The sequence below is a fragment of the Mytilinidion resinicola genome (genome assembly GCF_010093595.1).
Source record: "Mytilinidion resinicola strain CBS 304.34 unplaced genomic scaffold BDZ99scaffold_20, whole genome shotgun sequence".
NCBI classification, from domain to species: domain Eukaryota; kingdom Fungi; phylum Ascomycota; class Dothideomycetes; order Mytilinidiales; family Mytilinidiaceae; genus Mytilinidion; species Mytilinidion resinicola.
In genome coordinates, this window is record NW_022985456.1 from 251,497 (window position 1) to 268,882 (window position 17,386).

Sequence of the window (17,386 nt, forward strand, 5' to 3'; positions counted from 1 at the left end):
CTAAGATAGCTAGGCAGATTCGGCCTTCTTTTTGGATTGATTGTACATTGCGTTGTTGAGACATGGTGGTTGAAAGCTAACGGAGCGCGTTTTGGTGATGAGGTGGCCGGCTCGCTTGGGTGGCCGGCTCGCTTGCGTTGCACGTTACCATAACGACAACGAAGTGAAAAGTGACGTTCCACTGTGTACCACTAACGGCACTTGTTGATTATATACGGCTCTACGCCAGTCGGGCACTGATCTTTACAAGATTCTGGTCTTGACATCGGTGAGAAGTTTCAGGTGACAGGATAATATGTTGAGTTTCTAGGTCTACTGAAAAATGAAGGCCTATGAGGGCTCATAACTAATTATCTTAGGGGAGGGATAATTGTACACCTCCTAAGCACTCCACGTATACAACCCCCCTCCCCTCTCCCCTCCTCCCCCCTTGTCACTTCAACACCTTCTAATTGGCTCGGAGCAGCGCAGAGCTTCCTCCGGCCATTCACCCTTACGTCCATCTGCACGTGCATCCTATCCGTTTCATATATTTTATCCGTTTTATGAGGCCGTATGTGAGGCTGTACATGATGCGGCACGGCTATACAGCCTCTCTAATTTATAGCGCATTCTATTTAATTCCTTTAGCCGTATATACGGCCGTGCGCGAGGCCGTACGTAAGTTCCTACATAAGGCCGTATGTAAGGCCGTAAGTAATGCTATACATAATGCCGTATATATAGGTATACGCGCAGTGCCGATGTACTGTAACTAGAAGGATGCTAAAACTATTAAAACGTCGTCTTATAAGGGCTCCTTTCCATCTTGCCCGGCTTGCCTGCATCGCCGCCTGCATCGCCGCCTGCATCGCCGCCTGCGCTCGCTCGTTCACTTCTAAGAGGAGCACGAGAGGAAGCTTCGAAGAGTCGGCCCGGCCGCTCCAGCCAATCAGAAGGTGGTGAAGTGACATGGGGGAGGGAGGGGGTGTATATGGAGTGATTAGGGGGTGTACGTGGAGTGATTAGGAGGTGTACGATTATCCCTTCCCTTGTCTTAAAGACAACAAGAATTAAGCTTTGTCGTTCTGCTCTTAGGCGGACTGCCCTTTTCCGAAAGTCGTTCTACATATTGTAAATGTAGCATAGTCTAAGCCACACCCGCGCCACCTTACCGTCTGCCTTACCACCCACCAAGCCTCCCAGTTCGCCACCAGCCAATACAAAGGTAACACTGAACGTAAGCTTGAACATAGAACACTAGATCACTTGCTACAGCCTCTGCTGACATTCTGTCTGTCCTACAAGTCATAAATGCAAGTGGGCCTCTATGATATTCTGAACCCTTCATTTCCTTGCTCTTTTCTATCTTCAACATGGGTCTCTTTAGTTCGTCAAAATCAGACCAGCCTCAAACTCCACTCCCATCTCTCGAGCTCCGTCTCGCCCATTCAAAAGATACCGTCATCAAGCCTGGTAATACAATCACCGGAGAACTCACACTATCAACTACGGTGCCCATCACCCCGCAAAGCATCGAGGTAGCCTTCTGGGGCCAAAGCCAGACATGGCTTCGCACTTCAAGCAGTACCAATAACTCCACAACCTACTACCATTTCCGCGACCAAGCGCCCCTTTTCACGGTGACATGTGATGTCCTCCCAAAGACTGACGGCGGTGCGCTCCTTCCGGGCCAGCCATACGTAATGCCCTTCACGTTCACAACGCCCATGGGCACCGGCTTCAACCGCGCAGAAGTCTACAAACACCCCGAAGACCCCGTCTTCATCATCGGCCCACACGACCTTCCCCCAACCTTCTTCCACGGGCGAAACGGCCCCGACAGACCCGACCAATGCTCCATCTCCTACGGCGTAACTGCTCACCTCACCTGCGCCAGCCTCCCCGCCGGCGGGCACTCCTGCACCGCCCCCGTCCTCTTCGCGCCCCTGAACCCCTACACGCACATCCAGCACCCGAACCGCCACCGCTACGCGAAGAAGCTCGCGCTCTCCAGCTCCGTGCTCGCCGGGGCCGCGGCCGCGAGCGTCGGCTTCCGGCAGTCGCTGAAGGACAAACTCTCGTCGCAGACACCGCGGCTGGACTTCGAGCTCGCGGTCGAGCTCCCGGATCTCCTGCGCTCGGGCGCGGAGTTCGCGTTCAGGAGCTCGTTCGCCGTGCTCAGCAAAACGGAGAACGTGACGCGTGTGCCTGAGATTACGTTTAAAGTGCTGAAGTTAGAGTTGCTAGATTTCACGCTCTTCCGCGCGCCCCGCGACTGGGCGGCGGCGAATACGATGTCTGGCGGGCCGTCGAGGTGGCGGGATGGCACGCCGCGGTCGAGTTTTCGGACGGAGCACAGTGGGTATGGGGAGAGTAAGACACTACTCAACGCGGTGCCGGAGAGTGAGACGGTGGAGCTGCCGGAGGTGCTGGCAGAGAAGGCGGAGAAGAGGATGGTGCAAGCGGGGGAGTGTGAGGCGTGGTTTACGGGGCGGGTGCCGGGATTTACGCCGCCGAGTTTCCAGAGCTTTGCGGTTACGAGGACGTATCGGTTTAAGGTCAAGATGAGGGTGGAGGTTGGGGGAAAGAATTTTGATTTTGTGGTTGAGGGGGGTGAGGTCGTGATGGGGAGTGCGTGATGGGTGGAGAGTGGGTTTGGGGAGATGTATTTTACTTGTATGGAATTTGGAGATAGGACTAAGGTATTGCCGTTTGAAGTGCTTTAAAGCAATTTCGTTGATCTTGAAGAAATTCAAATATGTCCTTTTGATAAGCCTGGAACCTTGCTGAGCTACTTCAGGCGGTGGAAGAAAGGTGTACACAGACTAGACCTTTGGCGAATCGCTCTAGGTCTTCAAGCAACACAAGCGGTGTCAGAAAGGTGCGAGGAAACCTTCGTCCTAGTACTGTAAGTCCTTTGGCGTGATGAGGCTTTCTAGTTCCCTAGACTATCTCAGAAGCACTTCCCTCCACACCTTCTCCGCCCTCCGCCAACCCCCTTCCCCATCTCCCCCGCTCACCCCTTTCTCCAACGCCGCTCTCATCAACTTCCCCAGGGCTACCCTCTCAGCTACCCCGTCCTGCCACATAACTGCCATGACAACCACAGCACTCCACTTCTCGACCAATTCCGCTGCATACCCAACACGCCAGGGGTCTTCGACATCGTCCTCTTTCTTCGAGAGCTCAGCCTCACACAACACTAGCACATCGAGAACGGCTCCAGTTTGAACGGTCTGGCTGCAATCGACATCTAAATAGCCGCAGACGTTCCCGTTGCAGTCGTGAAGATCGAAGTATCGCAAGCCGGCTGGCGGCTTTGCATTGCCATTAGAGGAAAAGTCTTTCCCAGGAGGTCTGTCTGCCTGATTTTGTGAGTCGTCTTTGGAATCTGGATTGTCTGGGCCAATCTCAACACGAAAGCTCGTGCAATACGTCCAGAACGCGAGCAGAGCAGTCGACGATACTCCAATCTCGCCGTCCAGAGGAGACGGCAGCGTCGTTCGCCCCTTCGGAAGCCAGGACAGAGGTTCGCTCGACCGTCCATACGGATCCGAGACGCCTTCCGTCGCCTTGACATACCCGGCATACAGATACGGAGCCTTGTAATACTTGCACGCTGCCCTATGGTCCTCTTCGTTCCAGACGGGCTTCCACTGGTTAGTCTTCGTGCAGAACCGGTACCAGACGATGAAAGTGTGGAAATGCAGCCACCGGTGTAGCTTCTTGTACCACATCTCGTTCAGGAGAGGTTGGAACGAGACATAGCCTTCCCATCCCGCCCACGACCAGCTCGGGAAGCCCTTGCGTCGCCGGAGCCGCCCTTCAGGCTGCCAGAGTAGCGCGAGATCGAATTGCGCAGCGGGCAGGCCTTGGAAGAATGATGAGTAGACTTTGCTGCTGAGCACGTTTTGGGTGCCGGCGAAGCCGTTTAGGGCGTCGTTTTCGTCGGTCAGGTTTCGTTTGGAGTATTCCTGGACGGCTCTCTGGAGGTTGTTGTTAGTAGAGTTCGTGTACGGCAGAGGGCGTCGCATACCGCAAATGAGCGGTATCCAGCCAGCTCGTTGAGTACGTCAATAGGGAGTCTATACATCTCCATCTGCGAGTGTTGCCGGCCTTTCGCGTCTATGTTGATATCTTCTGTGAAGAAGCCCCGGCGGCAGTGGAAGTAGGTTCGGCCGTCAAGGAGGACTACACACCGTGATGCTAGCAGACGCTCCTGGAATCTATGATTATTAGTTTATGGGTGTCGTTAGATCTTGGAGTGGGCTGTTGACATACGTCCAAGCTCTAGATGCATAGATGGTGTGCTCCAAGCTGTCTTCGAAGGGAGTTGCAAGCATGACCTCCAGCCCTGGCTTCAATGTCTCTATGACTTGCACGGGCTTGTCGTCTGACCTGCGCGAGAAGCCGGAATTGGCTTCCGCTCCGGATGCGTTGATGATAGTGAGTTGGGCGTATCCGTAAATTAGGTCCATCCGATTGATAGTTTTCTTGACATCGTCTTCGTCGTCTTGGATAATACAAAGTGCATCTACCTATGATGCGAGAATCAGTCTTCTTTTCGGATTTGTGCTTGACACGAGCTCAGTGAAAATACGAGTCCAGTAAAGGCACTCACCCATAAATATTTGAACCCTAGCGTTTTCGCCAGACTCATTGCATCTAGAATAGTTTTTGGTACCGGCCGATCTTGCTCATAGATACCGTTGTAGGACCTCATGGAGTCTATGTTGCTTTTCAAAGTTCTTAATACTGGATTGCGGCCCCAGACATAGCTCAAAGCACAAAACTCGTCCTCCCCGTGGTGTTTGACGATACATCCATTTTCAATGTTGATGACTTTGAAGTCAATATCGGGGAACCCGTACATCCTCTCCTTACCAATTTTAGTCCTGACATCATTGTAGTCCCCGAGGCCCAATTCATTCGCGGCGTATGGTCCGATACAATGCGTTCCATGATGATTCTTGCATATCCTGTACCAGTGCCGTACCAGAGAGTCGTTCGTCTGCTTCGCTCTGATGAGCTGGCCAAGCTGTGGTGTGGGGTAAGCCTCGAACAGCACCAAATGGGCTTCTAGCTTCTTCTCATCATCGTTATATGCCACCAGCGAAATCCGTTGGTATGTTGGGGCCTTGTATTGTCGGTCCTCGTCGTCTGAATTATCTAATTCGTACTCCCAATCATCATTGACATATTCCATGGAGACGGAGATTAGCTCGTTGCCATTACTGAACTGTGGTTTCATCTTCTCACCGTCGAACGCTTTCAAGATCAGCCGACACATTGGACAAGAGCTTCGATCCTGCGTTCGTGTTCTGTTGAGATGCACGGTTCCCAGCCGATCAGTCGCGTTCTTCATCCGGAAATTACTGCGTCGTATACGTAGGTTCTTACAGTCTGAACACAGTGGATTCTCGTCTTCCTGCATACCGTTAGACGGCTATCTTGTTATGAGGCCCGTGAAATGAAAATTTACTGGCCACTCTTTATCTTCGTCTTTGCGTTTCGCCTCATACTCAGCATCGGTCCACTTACGAGCATGGTAAGACTCTCCAGACGCCACAGAGCTTGCGTCATTCCACAGAACCACTGGTAGATCACCTTTCCCAAAAGCTTCATGGTCGCTTTCAATTCGTCGCTTTTCCAGATCCTCATACGTGAGTCCGCCCGGCCCATGCCAGTACTCTCTCTTGTGTTTCAGCAAGACCCTCTCATCATAGAAGATACCTCCGCACGGCTTGCAACGATAGCGCTTCGAGAAACCGTCTTCAACCCAACGGTGGCCATGCTCTTTCCTGACATGCTCATCGGTAGTGTCGCGGTCGTAATAGACTTCGGATCCCTTCTGGAAACATCTTTTACATGCGTAGACCCAAGACGACTGCAAGTCAGAGATCTCCTCAACGCTTGCGCTATTCAGGTAATTGAAGTAGCTTTCTTCGTACTCGGTGTACTCGAGGATATAATGACCCGAGGATTCCGAACCGCCCTCGATCTGTGCGTGGCCAGCGGTCTCTAAATGTTGGAAGAGGACGTTCCTGGATAAGCTGGAAAACCTGCATACTCTACAGCCATGCGTAACAGGTGGAGTAGGTGGCTCGCTGCTGCTCTCACTAGAGAAAGACGCCTTTCGGTTTATATCCGTCTTTCTGAGTAGTTCTATTGTATTGGAAACGGTATCGAGGTGTGGCGTTCGGCGCCTCGAGGGATTTGGGTCTGGATTCGACGCTTCTCTCGCTGCTCTCGCCGCTTTGATTTCCTTCATGGCTGTTTCTAGAGGCCCCCATACTGGCTCTCTGTTATACGGCGAGTACGAGTCTGTTGCTGTATCCTGTGAAGGTTGCAGCAAAGATATCTTCGAATCTACGCTTTTCGAATCCTGACTGCTATCTTTACATGCTGCGATGTGGCGAAATAGCTCGTTTCGGGTTTTCGCACGAAACCCACATGTTCGACATGTTGTTCGGTCCTGTCCAGTGGAGTCGCCGTCTTCGTGTGGTGGTTTTGGAGCTGCGCTCTCTAGCACATTCCAATTAGTTGAAAGGCACTCCGCAACATGCCCAAGCGATTCGTCTCTCGATTCCCCACGAAACCCACAATGAGGACATCTCAACATTTCTAGGTCAAGATCAGCGAGAGGCGGCGTCTTCGAAGCACCTCTCATCGATTCCACTTGAGTTTTTCCATCGTGACCCTCCGCAAGATGCCTGAATAGCTCGTTCCTCGATCTCCCACGAAACCCACAAGTCTGACACTTCGTCCGAATCTCATCCTGTCTAGCAGAAGTGATGAGAGGTGTCTTTAATGTTGCACTTTCAGATTGATTCCGAGGAGCGACCTTATCACACTCCGCAATGTGTCGAAAGAGCTCGTTTCTCGATCCCCCATGAAACCCACATGCGCGACATGTCATTCGATCCAGGCCGACCCTGCTGGTAGGAGGTGTATTCGTAGCTCTGCTCTCCGATTTATTCTGATCGCTTCCGTGCTTGCACTCCGTCATGTGCAAATTAAGCTCGTTCTTAGTCTCCCCACGAAACTCGCAAGTTTGACATGCCGTGCGTTCCTCGTCCTCTTTCGCCCAGCTAACGACAGGTGGGTACGAAAACGTAAAATCCGCTGCAATAACACACTCATGTTCATAATACTCATTCGGAGACGCAAGCCGGCAGCCACATATGCGACAGGCCCGCGCTAGCCCACCAGAGCTGCCGTCTGGTTGTATGATTTCGTCTGTACGCGTATGCCACCATGAATCCTCCCATGGAACCTGGAATAAAGACATTGCTGTATGGGAGTGGCTCTAACCCGATTTGTTCTTTCTTGTGTGGATGAATTGAGAATGACAAGATTAACGAACGATGAAGAGATGCAGGGTTCAAGGAGGAAGTTTCTTGTCTGTAGAACAGAAGAATCTGCTGACTCGTCCCGTCCGGTGAAAGTTTGATCGACGCCAGGGATATCCCTTGACCCGCCTGCGTCCAATGCCAAGGCCGCACAGACGGCACGCGTTCTGATAGCTGCTAGCACAAAGATACTTGTAAATAGCTGCTTCCTACACGCAAATTAAAGTACCTACTATGCCCTCTACATTCTCAAATGACCTTGACTTCGTGCAACCGACTCGGTACACCGTTCCCCCAGGGAAAAAGGCCAAAATACCCGCCCCTGAGCCATGGAATCTACCTACCTTTAACGCGCTCCCTATTGACGACTTTAACTAATCTACCTCTTGGCACCGATAAAAGCGATCCTCTTGCCCTGTTTCGACTGTTTTTTACGGATGAGATGGTGGAGAATATTGTGGAGTGGACAAGGAGCGGAGGGCGCCAAGAACACTATACAGCTATTCTATGTGTGAGATTCCATTCTGCCGCGAGGATGAGTGCTGGCTAGGTCATCTTAACAAGCTCAACACCAAGGACTAGGCCTCTATATAGCTAGATACAACAATTCGAACGGCATCAAACTGTGCTAAGAATTAGATGAACGAGAGCTTCCTATTGGCCAATCCTTATCGATAACCGTTGGACGCAATCCGGCGGGTCAAAGGATACCAGCCGCCAACGTTCGATGAAGATGAGGGAAGTATCTATGAGGTGTTAGTGTTCAAGTAGGCTCTACTTGAGTAATCGTTCTGCTCATTGGTGATGGTTGCAGCTCAAAGGCTGATGAACCAGAAGTGGATGTCACAAGAAGCTTTGCATTATGGTATCCGAGGTCTGATCTACCCCATAACTCAGAATCAGTAAAGGTTCGCACAATGAGCCTAGGATGTCTGGAATATACCCCAAAATCGCAGAATTCTTCATTGAATCAGTACATCTCAACCATCCATAGAGGAACTACACAGTAGTATATTTCATTAGCTATGTAAAGAGAAAAAACCCCAGTCTTCCACCCATTCCCCAAACCACCCAAATATCTATATACTCGAAAAGAACCCCTCAACCCCTCAGTATGCAGACCCCAAACACCCCAATGCTCCCCATACAATTTGCCGAACGAGCACATGCAAACAAAAATCAAATGGAGTTTTGTCTTACCAGAACCCCACCCAAGCGTACCTCGAAAACGCCATGCCCGCTCCAGAGACCCGATCCACGAAGACTCCTTACACGCGCAAATTTAAATCGAAGACCCGTAGACTAGGAGAGAGAAGACATGAAGGGAACAAAAAGAGACAAGAAGGATCATCCTAGACACAAAACACACAACCAACAATGCCGTCAATCGTCCACTCTCGCTAGCAATAGACCCATAACCTTCTTGATCATAATCCTTCTTTCTTGCTTCTTAAACACTAACCCATCCTCCATCATCCGGGCCCGCGCCTTCCTCCCACGCACCACCCACATTCCCAAGCCCAATCCCGCTCTCACCCAGCGCCATTCCCTCTCCCTCGCCTCGCTCAACCCACTCGACATCGCTGACGTCCTTCCAAATCCGCTGGAAGTACATCCGCAAACTACGCAAGCCGCGTAGATACCCCCTATCCACACCATCCGGGTCCTTCGGCGGGCAAGGAATAGAATCCGGCAGCGCATCCTCCGCCGTGACACAATTCGCAAAATCCACAATCTTAAGCTTGATAGTGGGCGGACTCGCCGGCTTCGCTGGCCCATCCTCCCCAGCAGCACGCTGAGTGGAATCCTTCTCTTTCTCCCCGGCCTCCCCATCGCCACGATCATACAACATTAGCAAACTACTCGCATAGAACCGGTACCCCGGCAGCCTCCGAATCATGTTCTCCAGCTGCCTAATTTTCTCCAAGATGACCGGGATGTGCCTCCGCGCCGCCGCGTTCCCGACCCCGTCGAAGAAGAAGCGGGTTAGCGCATCCTGGAACTCCTTCCCAGCTTTCAGGTCGCGGCCGAAGTACTTGTCTTCGAAGACGTAGGACTGCGACTTCACGTTCCACACCTGCATCCCGCAGACCCGCACGCCGAGCCCGCGCGACGTCGTCATCTGGCACTTGCGGCGCTGGGAGCGCTGCTTCTTCTCGTCGGCCTCGATGCCGTACTGCCGCGTGCCCATTTTAAGGTCGAGCACGCAGGGCTTGGACATGCCGGCTGTGAGGTCCTCGAGGAGGAGGAAGTGCTGCACGCGCTCGTCGGGCTGGAGCTGGGCTTCTTCTGGGTTTGAGGGCTCGAGGACTTTGGGCTCAGAGGTATGAGCCTTGGTTTTCGGGCCTGCGGTCACGGGTGCTGGGAGCATGGTCGCTATTGGTGGTGGTTTGATGGCCTGCGGCTGGGCTTGGCCGGGTTCTTCGCGAATACCGTTCAATTTGGCTGCGCCGGTGCGCGCCTCGTCGTCCATGGCGAAGAGTTCGTCTTCTCCGTCGCCACCGTAGCCGTCTTCTTCGTGGTACTCCAGGCCTCTTCTTTGCTTGTGGTCGATGTCGAAGGGACGGCGTAGCCCGCCGCCGGAATGCCGGCGCCGTGGTATGGCGGATGGGGATGAGGACGGGCGCATATCTGTATCGCTCCTACTGAGAGCCGCTTCGCTGTCTGAATCGAAATAGAGGCGTTCCTGGGGCGCGGGTTGTGATACATCCCCTCCATTGCCCGGGAAATGCCGCTCGGCTTCCGCTTTCAACACTTGCTTGCGAGTGCAGTCTTCATCGAAATGTGTATTGTGCAGCTGGGTAACATCTGCACTATTCCTACGAGCTGTCGGTGCAGACCCTACGATTCCTTTGGAGTCCAGTCTCATTTTCCTCGATGGGATGCTATGATGTTGGTGGCTGTGTCTGGAGCGATGATGAATTGGTGGTGGCGCGAATACCTGGCGAAGGACTTCTTCTTGCAATTTGGTGTTGATAGTAGTAACACCCCAGCTTGCATGTTGATGGATCGGAGGACGAGATGGACTCTTTTCTGAAGACCCATTCATAGTCATATCGCTCTGATTTCGTCGATGTATCTGAGAGGAGAGAGACGAGAGCCCAGTCCAAGGATCGGGAGTACTTGACCGAGGAGGAACGCGAAACAGATTATCCGGGATGATGTGGCGGTTATTCTCGAAAATAACTTGAGGGATGGAAGTGGTGTTTTGCGAATGACTAACTATCCTTGGCGCCGCCTCTTCTTTGCGATCTTCAGGACCCCTGGACATCTCTTTGGATGAAAGCACTGACTCGCTACCGGTATTGGTCTGTGATGCAGATTGCACTACCTGGTCCCCAAAAGCTTCGTCCTTTCTCTGAGTCTTTTTACGCTTCGGTGCCTTGCGATACGTTACATTCAAAACGCCGATGTATCTATAAAATTTAACAGCATAACGTTAGCATACCTGATAACTAACAATAGATGGGTGTCCGGTGCGGGCGAGCGCATCTTGCTGATGTTTCAGCGTTCAAGCCACGGAAAGGATGACAAAATTGGTCTTACCGGGGCAAGAAATCTAGCAGCTCCGGATGATTCCGCTCAACCGTTTCGTAGAACTCATTCTCTCGGTTGTTGAGCTGCTTGCATACGGCTCTGCGAGAGAACCGGTATACAGTAGTATGCCCGCCTACCTGATGGTCGTACGGCTTTAGCTCGACAGCCCCAATCGGAGCTGGTGGCTGGGTGGCAGTAGGATGTGGCTTACGCTCGGTTCGCTTGATCGATGGCGCTGTCGGTGTGGTTCCTAAATCATCAGTGGCGCTGGATTCGTAGCCGCGATACGAGTGAGACGACTCTGCGAACGATTCATAATCAGATTCGGAAACCGACGTAGCTCCCGTCGGCGACGTCAATTGCTTGTGAAGCTCGTCCTCAGACAAGGGAGCTGATGGCTGTAGGTCACCGTGCAGGTATTGGTTTTCATCTTGGGATTGCAGAGAAATTTCTACCTCTTCAGGAGTTTTTACAATCTCTTCGTTACCCCAGCCTTCGGGTACTTTACCCGCCGATACGAGGCTTGGCCTCCTCCTACGGTCCCCTTCAATTTCTGCCTTCCGAATTTTTTGCTCTGGAGAAATTTCTTCAGAAGATCTGTGGCGATGAGGAAAATACAATGCCGAGGATATTTGTTCTCGTTCCGACTCTTCTTCGTCAGATGCCGGTGACGGCTCTTCGCTATCATCCCGCACCGCAGGAAAATAGTCAGCAGCCTGGTCATGCAGTGACGTTGGCTTGTCCTTTGCAGATGAACCTCTGGATCTTTCAGACGCGGCAGTGGGCAAGCTTCTAGAGAAGGAGGTGCCTCGGTCAGCGCCAGGAGTAAGATTGTGATGACTTCTAATTTCGTCAAGTAGCCGCAACGGAAACTCTTGCTGTGGCGTGTACGCAATGGTATTCGGCTTGTCAACCCCTGTACCGGCGCCAAGAGTCAACTTTGGCTCGGAAGGACGACTGCGGGACAATGTCTCTAATGATACAGAATCATTGCTAAACTCAGTACGTGAGCTTAGGGGAGCTTTTAGTTTTTGCGAGTCTTGCGGCTTGCCATTGTCGTCTTGCGTTCCATCAGCATCGGAAATAGGACGGGGTCGGAGGAGGCCTTGGAGTGACGGTGGAGCCTCCTGGGCCGGCACTTTCATAGACGGGGCCTTTTTCCCAGGGTGAGGTGCTCGAGAGCCTTTCTCAGTTGATTGACGTTCTTTGGCGTCTCTTCTCTTTTGCTCCTCTGCAGCGTCATTCTCCTTGAACAGGCCTAGATAGTGACTTGCTTTCCGGCTCCTTGGGGCAGGAACGTGCTCAGCTTTCAGCAATGTAGCTTCGATTTTCTTATCCACGTGAGAGCCATCCCGGCTCCTGCTTCTAACCGCGGCAGACCCAACCGCACCCAATGTAGCCTTTCCTTCGCGCCAAGACCGATATCGCAGGCGTTTATCATTGTCCGTCGCCAAGCCTAGTGACACTTGAGTGCCGAAATCATGGTTGTGGGGTGTTGACGGACGCTGGATTGGCGAGTCGACGGGACTCATGAAAGGCGGCGGACTCGCTCGGCTGCCCGAGTGTTCCATGCCCATATGGCGGAGTTTCTGGGCAGCAGAATGGGCTGCCGTTCCCGTATACTCTCCCTGCGAGAGGAGAGCAGACCGGTGTTTATCGCGGCCAGGAGCGTCTTTGACGGAAGAGCGGTCGAATGGTGGCAACACGGCGGACGCGGAGGCGGAAGGGTGCTGGCGGAGCAGAGGAGGGTCAATCAGTCGCCGAATGGGAGAGGCTGCCATGTCTGCGATACCTTCAATTGCATCATTGTCGGTGGCAGCATCCGGGCGTGGAGAAAGGGCTGGTGACGAGATGGGACTGTCGTTATAGGCGTATGTGGTCGCGAAGATAGAGTCCCGCTCAGATAGCTGGGGATTTCCGTTCGTCCACAGGGTATCCAGGGCCAGCGGGGCAGTCTTGGAGCGGCCGGTCTGAGCAAGTGTCTTGGGGGTCAAGGTGGCGCTCTCGAGCGGAGGGTAGGAGGGTTGGGCATCGCGCGGAGGGAGTTTGGACCTCACCGGGGCGGCGGGTGAGGTATTTGTGGGAGCAGGAGACGCAGATGACATGGAGGCGACATTGGTCAGGTATTGCTGCTGGGGGCGTGGGTGGAGGAGTGGCAGCAATTTGCCCGTTGGTGGGTGTGCGAGGTTGCTACGATGCGGTGGGCGTTGCAAATTGGGCCCGGCGCCAGACCATGCAGGTAAATGACGTTTTTTGGCGCAGCTTCTTTGACAACACCAGGGCACCACCGGAGCACCACCGCTGCCCGCTATCGACGATTCTCTATATGAACACGCAGGCGCTGCCCGCCACGCGCAATTGACGGCTGCCCGCGACAATTGCCGCTCCAGCACCCGCCACCACGATGCCCGCGACGGCGGAAACCAGGCACTCCCGCGACCGTCCCCCCGCTCCCGGCCAATTCACCGCCCTCTCTCCAGTCCAGCAATGCCATCGACCTTGCATCGGCGCGCGGAGCGCAACATGTGGTTGGCCGTGCGCGCAGTGTGTTGAACTCCAATCAATCGAGAACGTGGATGTATAGACAAGGGCCCGTCCCGAATAGGCCGGGCGACGGGGCCCGCATCTGCCTGCCAGTCGCCCGGCTCGTCAGTTAGATGCCACTATCCTGCCTCGTGGAGCGTCGCCGTGTTTGCTGGAGGCGGGTGCCCGGAGGGAAGGATATCACAAACCACAATAGTGCGGCTGGGAGCATGGCGAGACAGTCAGCGTGTGCGACGAGAGTTTGTAATGTCTTCTTGATTAAGCTGCTGGCGGATGAGTGCCACGTGCTGAGATATCTATGGTGAACGCTAAAAAACTAAAACATGTCCTGGTAGGTGCCTATACCGTATGCCTCACGGCGCCGACACCCGAGCACTTCAGCTGTCGTCACGCCATCTGGAGATATCAGAATTGGAAGAGAACATCAAGATTATGATGCCAGGATTACCACGACCCGCTTCGCTGTGAACCCCCGACCAAAAAACAAAACATAATCTGATGGCTCGCTAATGCATCGTGACACGAAGACTTAATGCCTGGTCGTAGAAATCCGTACACTCATTTACCGCTGCATGAGGAGCTTCATAGTATTTTCAGCGTTCCAACTAGAAGAGAAGTTTAGCATTTTGCACAAGAAGTGAACTCGCGAGGCTACCCCAGACAACGTCAACGGGGCGTACACAGATTGGAAGTGTTTCCACTGCCCCCGGTTTCCAGCAGTCAGTTGGAGGCCCACAAACAGTGGCAAGAGAACGTACGGATATCTATGACAAGGCACTGTAATGCCCACATACCTGCCCAAAAGACCAAAGGCCCTCTATTCTTGCACTCGAGTATTCACGGGACTCATTTGCAGCAGCGAGTTCATAAAACTGAAGTCGACTTCGGACTGCTGCGATGGCTGTGATAGATGCAGATCGTGCTCAAGATAAGGAGAGTCCTTTCCACGCAGCCTAGACGACTTTCGAAGGGAGTCTGACGACGTGTTGAAGGTAGAAGACGATGGCTTTTCTTGAAGAGCCAATCCACGTCGACTTTTACGCCGCGACTTCGACTTCACCGGTGTCTCCTCTACGTCCATATCATTCGTGTCACTATGCGGAGTATTACCCCCAGCGGCGTCGAACAATGCCTGAGTATCGAGATACTCGGTTTCGTCGTGAGGGGGAGGGCCAAAGCGCTCTTGTATCCTTCTCTTCTTCTCCGTACTGAATGCGAGTGGAGACTGGGCCTCGAACAGTTGCTGAGTACTCAAAGGCTGCTTAATCTCCATAGCAGCTTGTATATTCCGGTTGGCTACCCCTGTCTTGAAAATAGAGAATGGAATAATACCGCTGGCGATGCAATCGATTGTCGAGTCAAGGTCCTCATCAGTTTCTGACTGCACATCGTGAGCACTATGAATAGAATCCACAATTCTTAAAAATTCCTGCTGAATCTCCGGAGACATTGCATTGCTTGGTGTTTGTGCCTGGTTCCGTTGCGATCGGGTTCTTGGAACATCTGGCGAGTGACTCGACGCAGGTTGACTTCTCTTGGTACGCGTAGGAGTCCTCGGGCCATTGAACGCTTGCTGCCCGGAGGCAGCCTCTTGAGGAAGATTCCCATCATCGATTTCCACATCTGCCCCAGTATCGCCATTTACGGCGGGGTCGGGCACAGGGCCTGTTCTTTGCTGTTTTCTCTTCTTTTTCACCGAAACACTAGACACAACCGCTGTTGAGTCTAGGGCAGAAGGTCGCGATTTCCTCTTCCGTGGACGACTCTCAGGTTCGTCCTGCACCGCTGCCATGTGGATAATTTGTTCTGTCGAGAGAGTTTCGTCGTTCATTGGCGCACCTACCGCGGCATCGACTTTCGGGCCTTTTTGAGATGTTATCTCTACCTCAGTAGCTTCTGTCATTTGTCGAGGCGGGGATTCTGTCCCCGTAGGTGGCATAGTGCTCTGGATCCGTGACTGATTCATGCGTGGCTTTACCACAATACGCTCCAAAATATCTTCCTCATCGGCTTGAGTACTGAGTCTCGAGACCTGAACCTTCTTTGTTTGACGCGGAGTGGAAGCTTCCGCGACGAGAGACCCTATCTTTTGCTTGTTCCTGGTTTTCGAGCGGATAGCAGAGGATTCCGGCGATTCGAGCGTCGCGGGTAATGTCAAAGGGGCGCCGTTTGTTGCTTGGTGAGTTGCAGAGTCCACCCTGTTCTTTTCTGTCTTCCTCTTATTTGATGCGACATTCGAAGTATCTAGTGCCGCAATTGTATGAGGGTGCGATTCATTCCTCAGTGAGTGAGGCTCCGGTTCCTGATCAATCTCAAGCTCAGGGGCAGGAGTAGCTTCATTAGTCTCAATAGCTGCCCTCTTCTTGCGCTTCTTTCCCGAATTTGCTGGGTCCTTGTCCACTTCCGGACGTGGAGTGACTGTGATATTGCCCCTTTGAGTAGGTAAAGGCCTATTTGTGCTGTTGTCCAGGGATGGTGGAGGTGAGAGTGGAGGAGCTGTTTCACCTGCTGAGACGACTCCAGGTAAGCCTGTAGTTGCTTTCATGTTTGCAAAGCCCGTGCTATTTTCTATCGCGTCCTCGTTTCTTGGTACACTCGTTGTCGTATCTTGTGGCTCAGAGGTCAAAGCGGATGGCTGCTTTCGTTGCGAGCGTCGCTCTAGCTGGTTGTCCTCAGGAACGACTTGCGAGGAATCGAAATTCATTCGTCGCGGTCTCTTTTTCTTTGGAAGAATATCTGGCTCATTTGAGTTATTGCCTTCCAGAGCGTTGACTTTCCCGGCCTCTTTTTCTTTCGACATATCTTTCTGGTACCTGAAAGAAAAAGGCGATTCACCGACGCGAGGGGTAGTTGAAGGTTTCTTTCCATCTTTCCTAGCCAGCTTCTTCCTCCTATCCTCATTAATTATCGACGGATGAGTGTGCTTCTCAGCAGCGAGCATCGGCGTCGCAGTAGTGGTGTTTGCAGAGCTAGTGTCTTCTGTGGGCATAACAATGATATTCTCGGAGCGATTGGGCTCGTGCAGCGTACGCTCTTCCGTATCTTGAGCTCCTGGCCGACTACCGTCTTCACGTAAATAAGCATTGGCCACCGCGCACTTAGGGAATGGGTGATTGATAGCCGTGATTTCAGAGGCCTCCCTATCGTGATCCGCGACCGACTGCTGCAAGGATGGACTCAGGCTTGACAAGTCACTAGTCTGGTTCCTTGAAGAACTCAAAAGGGGAACTAGGCGAGGAACTGAGACGACAATCGTGTCGAACTCTTGAACGGGGCGGGGCCGAGGAGTTGCAGCACTGGAGCCTCTACCAGTTGACGTCTTTGCCCAAGGATTCTTCCAGTCTTTCTCCAAAGGGCCTCTCAAAGATGCTGATTGGATCACTGGCATCTTTCCTTGATTATATGCTTTGGCAATAGCCTCTATCCTTCGCCGCTTGGCTGCACGTTCCTCTTCCACCCCCACGTTATTTGATGCACGACGGGAGGCATTTGGACGGGTTGCTGATACGGGTTCGTAGGTAATGTCGGGTCTTGGGTTGCTAGGGAGCGGTCCAGTGACTCGGGGTGCCCTTGAAGATGTAGAAGAGAGCCGAGGCATCTTTCCCTGCAAATATGCACTGGCGATTGACTCGATCCGTTGTTTGCGCTCAAGATGGTGCGTAGATGTTGCGTGGTTATCCCCTATCGAGGTGGCTGAACTCCCACGGTGTCCAGATATGGGCTCGTAGACTACATTCGACAAGAGATAGTGAGGGAAACGATTTGCCAGATTGGGCATTGCAACGCCCTGCTAGAATGTAGTTAGCTCAGCCCTATATCTCCTGTAACTAGGTATCCGAACACGCAGTGAAGGTATACCTCTCGCTCCTACTGTGAGGGCTTGGCTAGCTATGTTCCTGAATGGTGGAGCAGGCGGTCATGATCGACGCTCATGACCGGGTTGGCGAGAGAGCTGGGTGAAGGAGCAGTCA

The 17,386-nt window shown here is 52.8% G+C and overlaps 4 protein-coding genes across 4 annotated transcripts; 1 reads left to right on the top strand and 3 right to left on the bottom strand.

Annotated features, from left to right (window-relative positions):
* The first annotated feature begins 1,256 nt into the window (after positions 1-1,256).
* Positions 1,257-2,695, top strand: BDZ99DRAFT_467087 (uncharacterized protein). Its single transcript, XM_033720938.1, has one exon. It carries the CDS (start codon positions 1,356-1,358, stop codon positions 2,619-2,621), a length of 1,266 nt encoding a protein of 421 aa, XP_033571801.1. The 5' UTR covers positions 1,257-1,355; the 3' UTR covers positions 2,622-2,695.
* Positions 2,696-2,775: 80 nt separating this feature from the next.
* BDZ99DRAFT_144051 (uncharacterized protein) lies at positions 2,776-4,528 on the bottom strand. Its single transcript, XM_033712715.1, has 3 exons — positions 4,264-4,528; positions 4,019-4,208; positions 2,776-3,968 (listed from the first exon to the last, which is right to left on the bottom strand). The coding sequence occupies exons 1-3, from the start codon at positions 4,458-4,460 to the stop codon at positions 2,931-2,933; spliced, it is 1,425 nt and encodes a 474-aa protein (XP_033571802.1). The 5' UTR covers positions 4,461-4,528; the 3' UTR covers positions 2,776-2,930.
* A 4,256-nt stretch (positions 4,529-8,784) lies between these two features.
* BDZ99DRAFT_525189 (SAICAR synthase-like protein) lies at positions 8,785-12,976 on the bottom strand (the record flags this gene model as incomplete). Its single annotated transcript, XM_033725978.1, has 2 exons — positions 8,785-10,750; positions 10,881-12,976. 2 exons carry the CDS (start codon positions 12,974-12,976, stop codon positions 8,785-8,787), a joined length of 4,062 nt encoding a protein of 1,353 aa, XP_033571803.1.
* A 1,000-nt stretch (positions 12,977-13,976) lies between these two features.
* On the bottom strand, positions 13,977-17,207 carry BDZ99DRAFT_543696 (uncharacterized protein). Its single transcript, XM_033726794.1, has one exon. It carries the CDS (start codon positions 17,191-17,193, stop codon positions 14,233-14,235), a length of 2,961 nt encoding a protein of 986 aa, XP_033571804.1. The 5' UTR covers positions 17,194-17,207; the 3' UTR covers positions 13,977-14,232.
* Between the last annotated feature and the right edge of the window lie 179 nt (positions 17,208-17,386).

What these genes read in the sequence shown, in the direction of transcription:
- BDZ99DRAFT_467087 (XM_033720938.1), top strand. Translation starts at nt 1,356, where the DNA reads ATGGGTCTCTTTAGTTCGTCAAAATCAGACCAGCCTCAAACTCCACTC.
- BDZ99DRAFT_144051 (XM_033712715.1), bottom strand. Translation starts at nt 4,460, where the DNA reads ATGGACCTAATTTACGGATACGCCCAACTCACTATCATCAACGCATCC. An exon ending in TATGCATCTAGAGCTTGGAC is followed by an intron (nt 4,209 to 4,263) that starts GTATGTCAACAG and finishes TAATAATCATAG; the next exon opens with ATTCCAGGAGCGTCTGCTAG. An exon ending in CTGGATACCGCTCATTTGCG is followed by an intron (nt 3,969 to 4,018) that starts GTATGCGACGCC and finishes AACAACCTCCAG; the next exon opens with AGAGCCGTCCAGGAATACTC.
- BDZ99DRAFT_543696 (XM_033726794.1), bottom strand. Translation starts at nt 17,193, where the DNA reads ATGCCCAATCTGGCAAATCGTTTCCCTCACTATCTCTTGTCGAATGTA.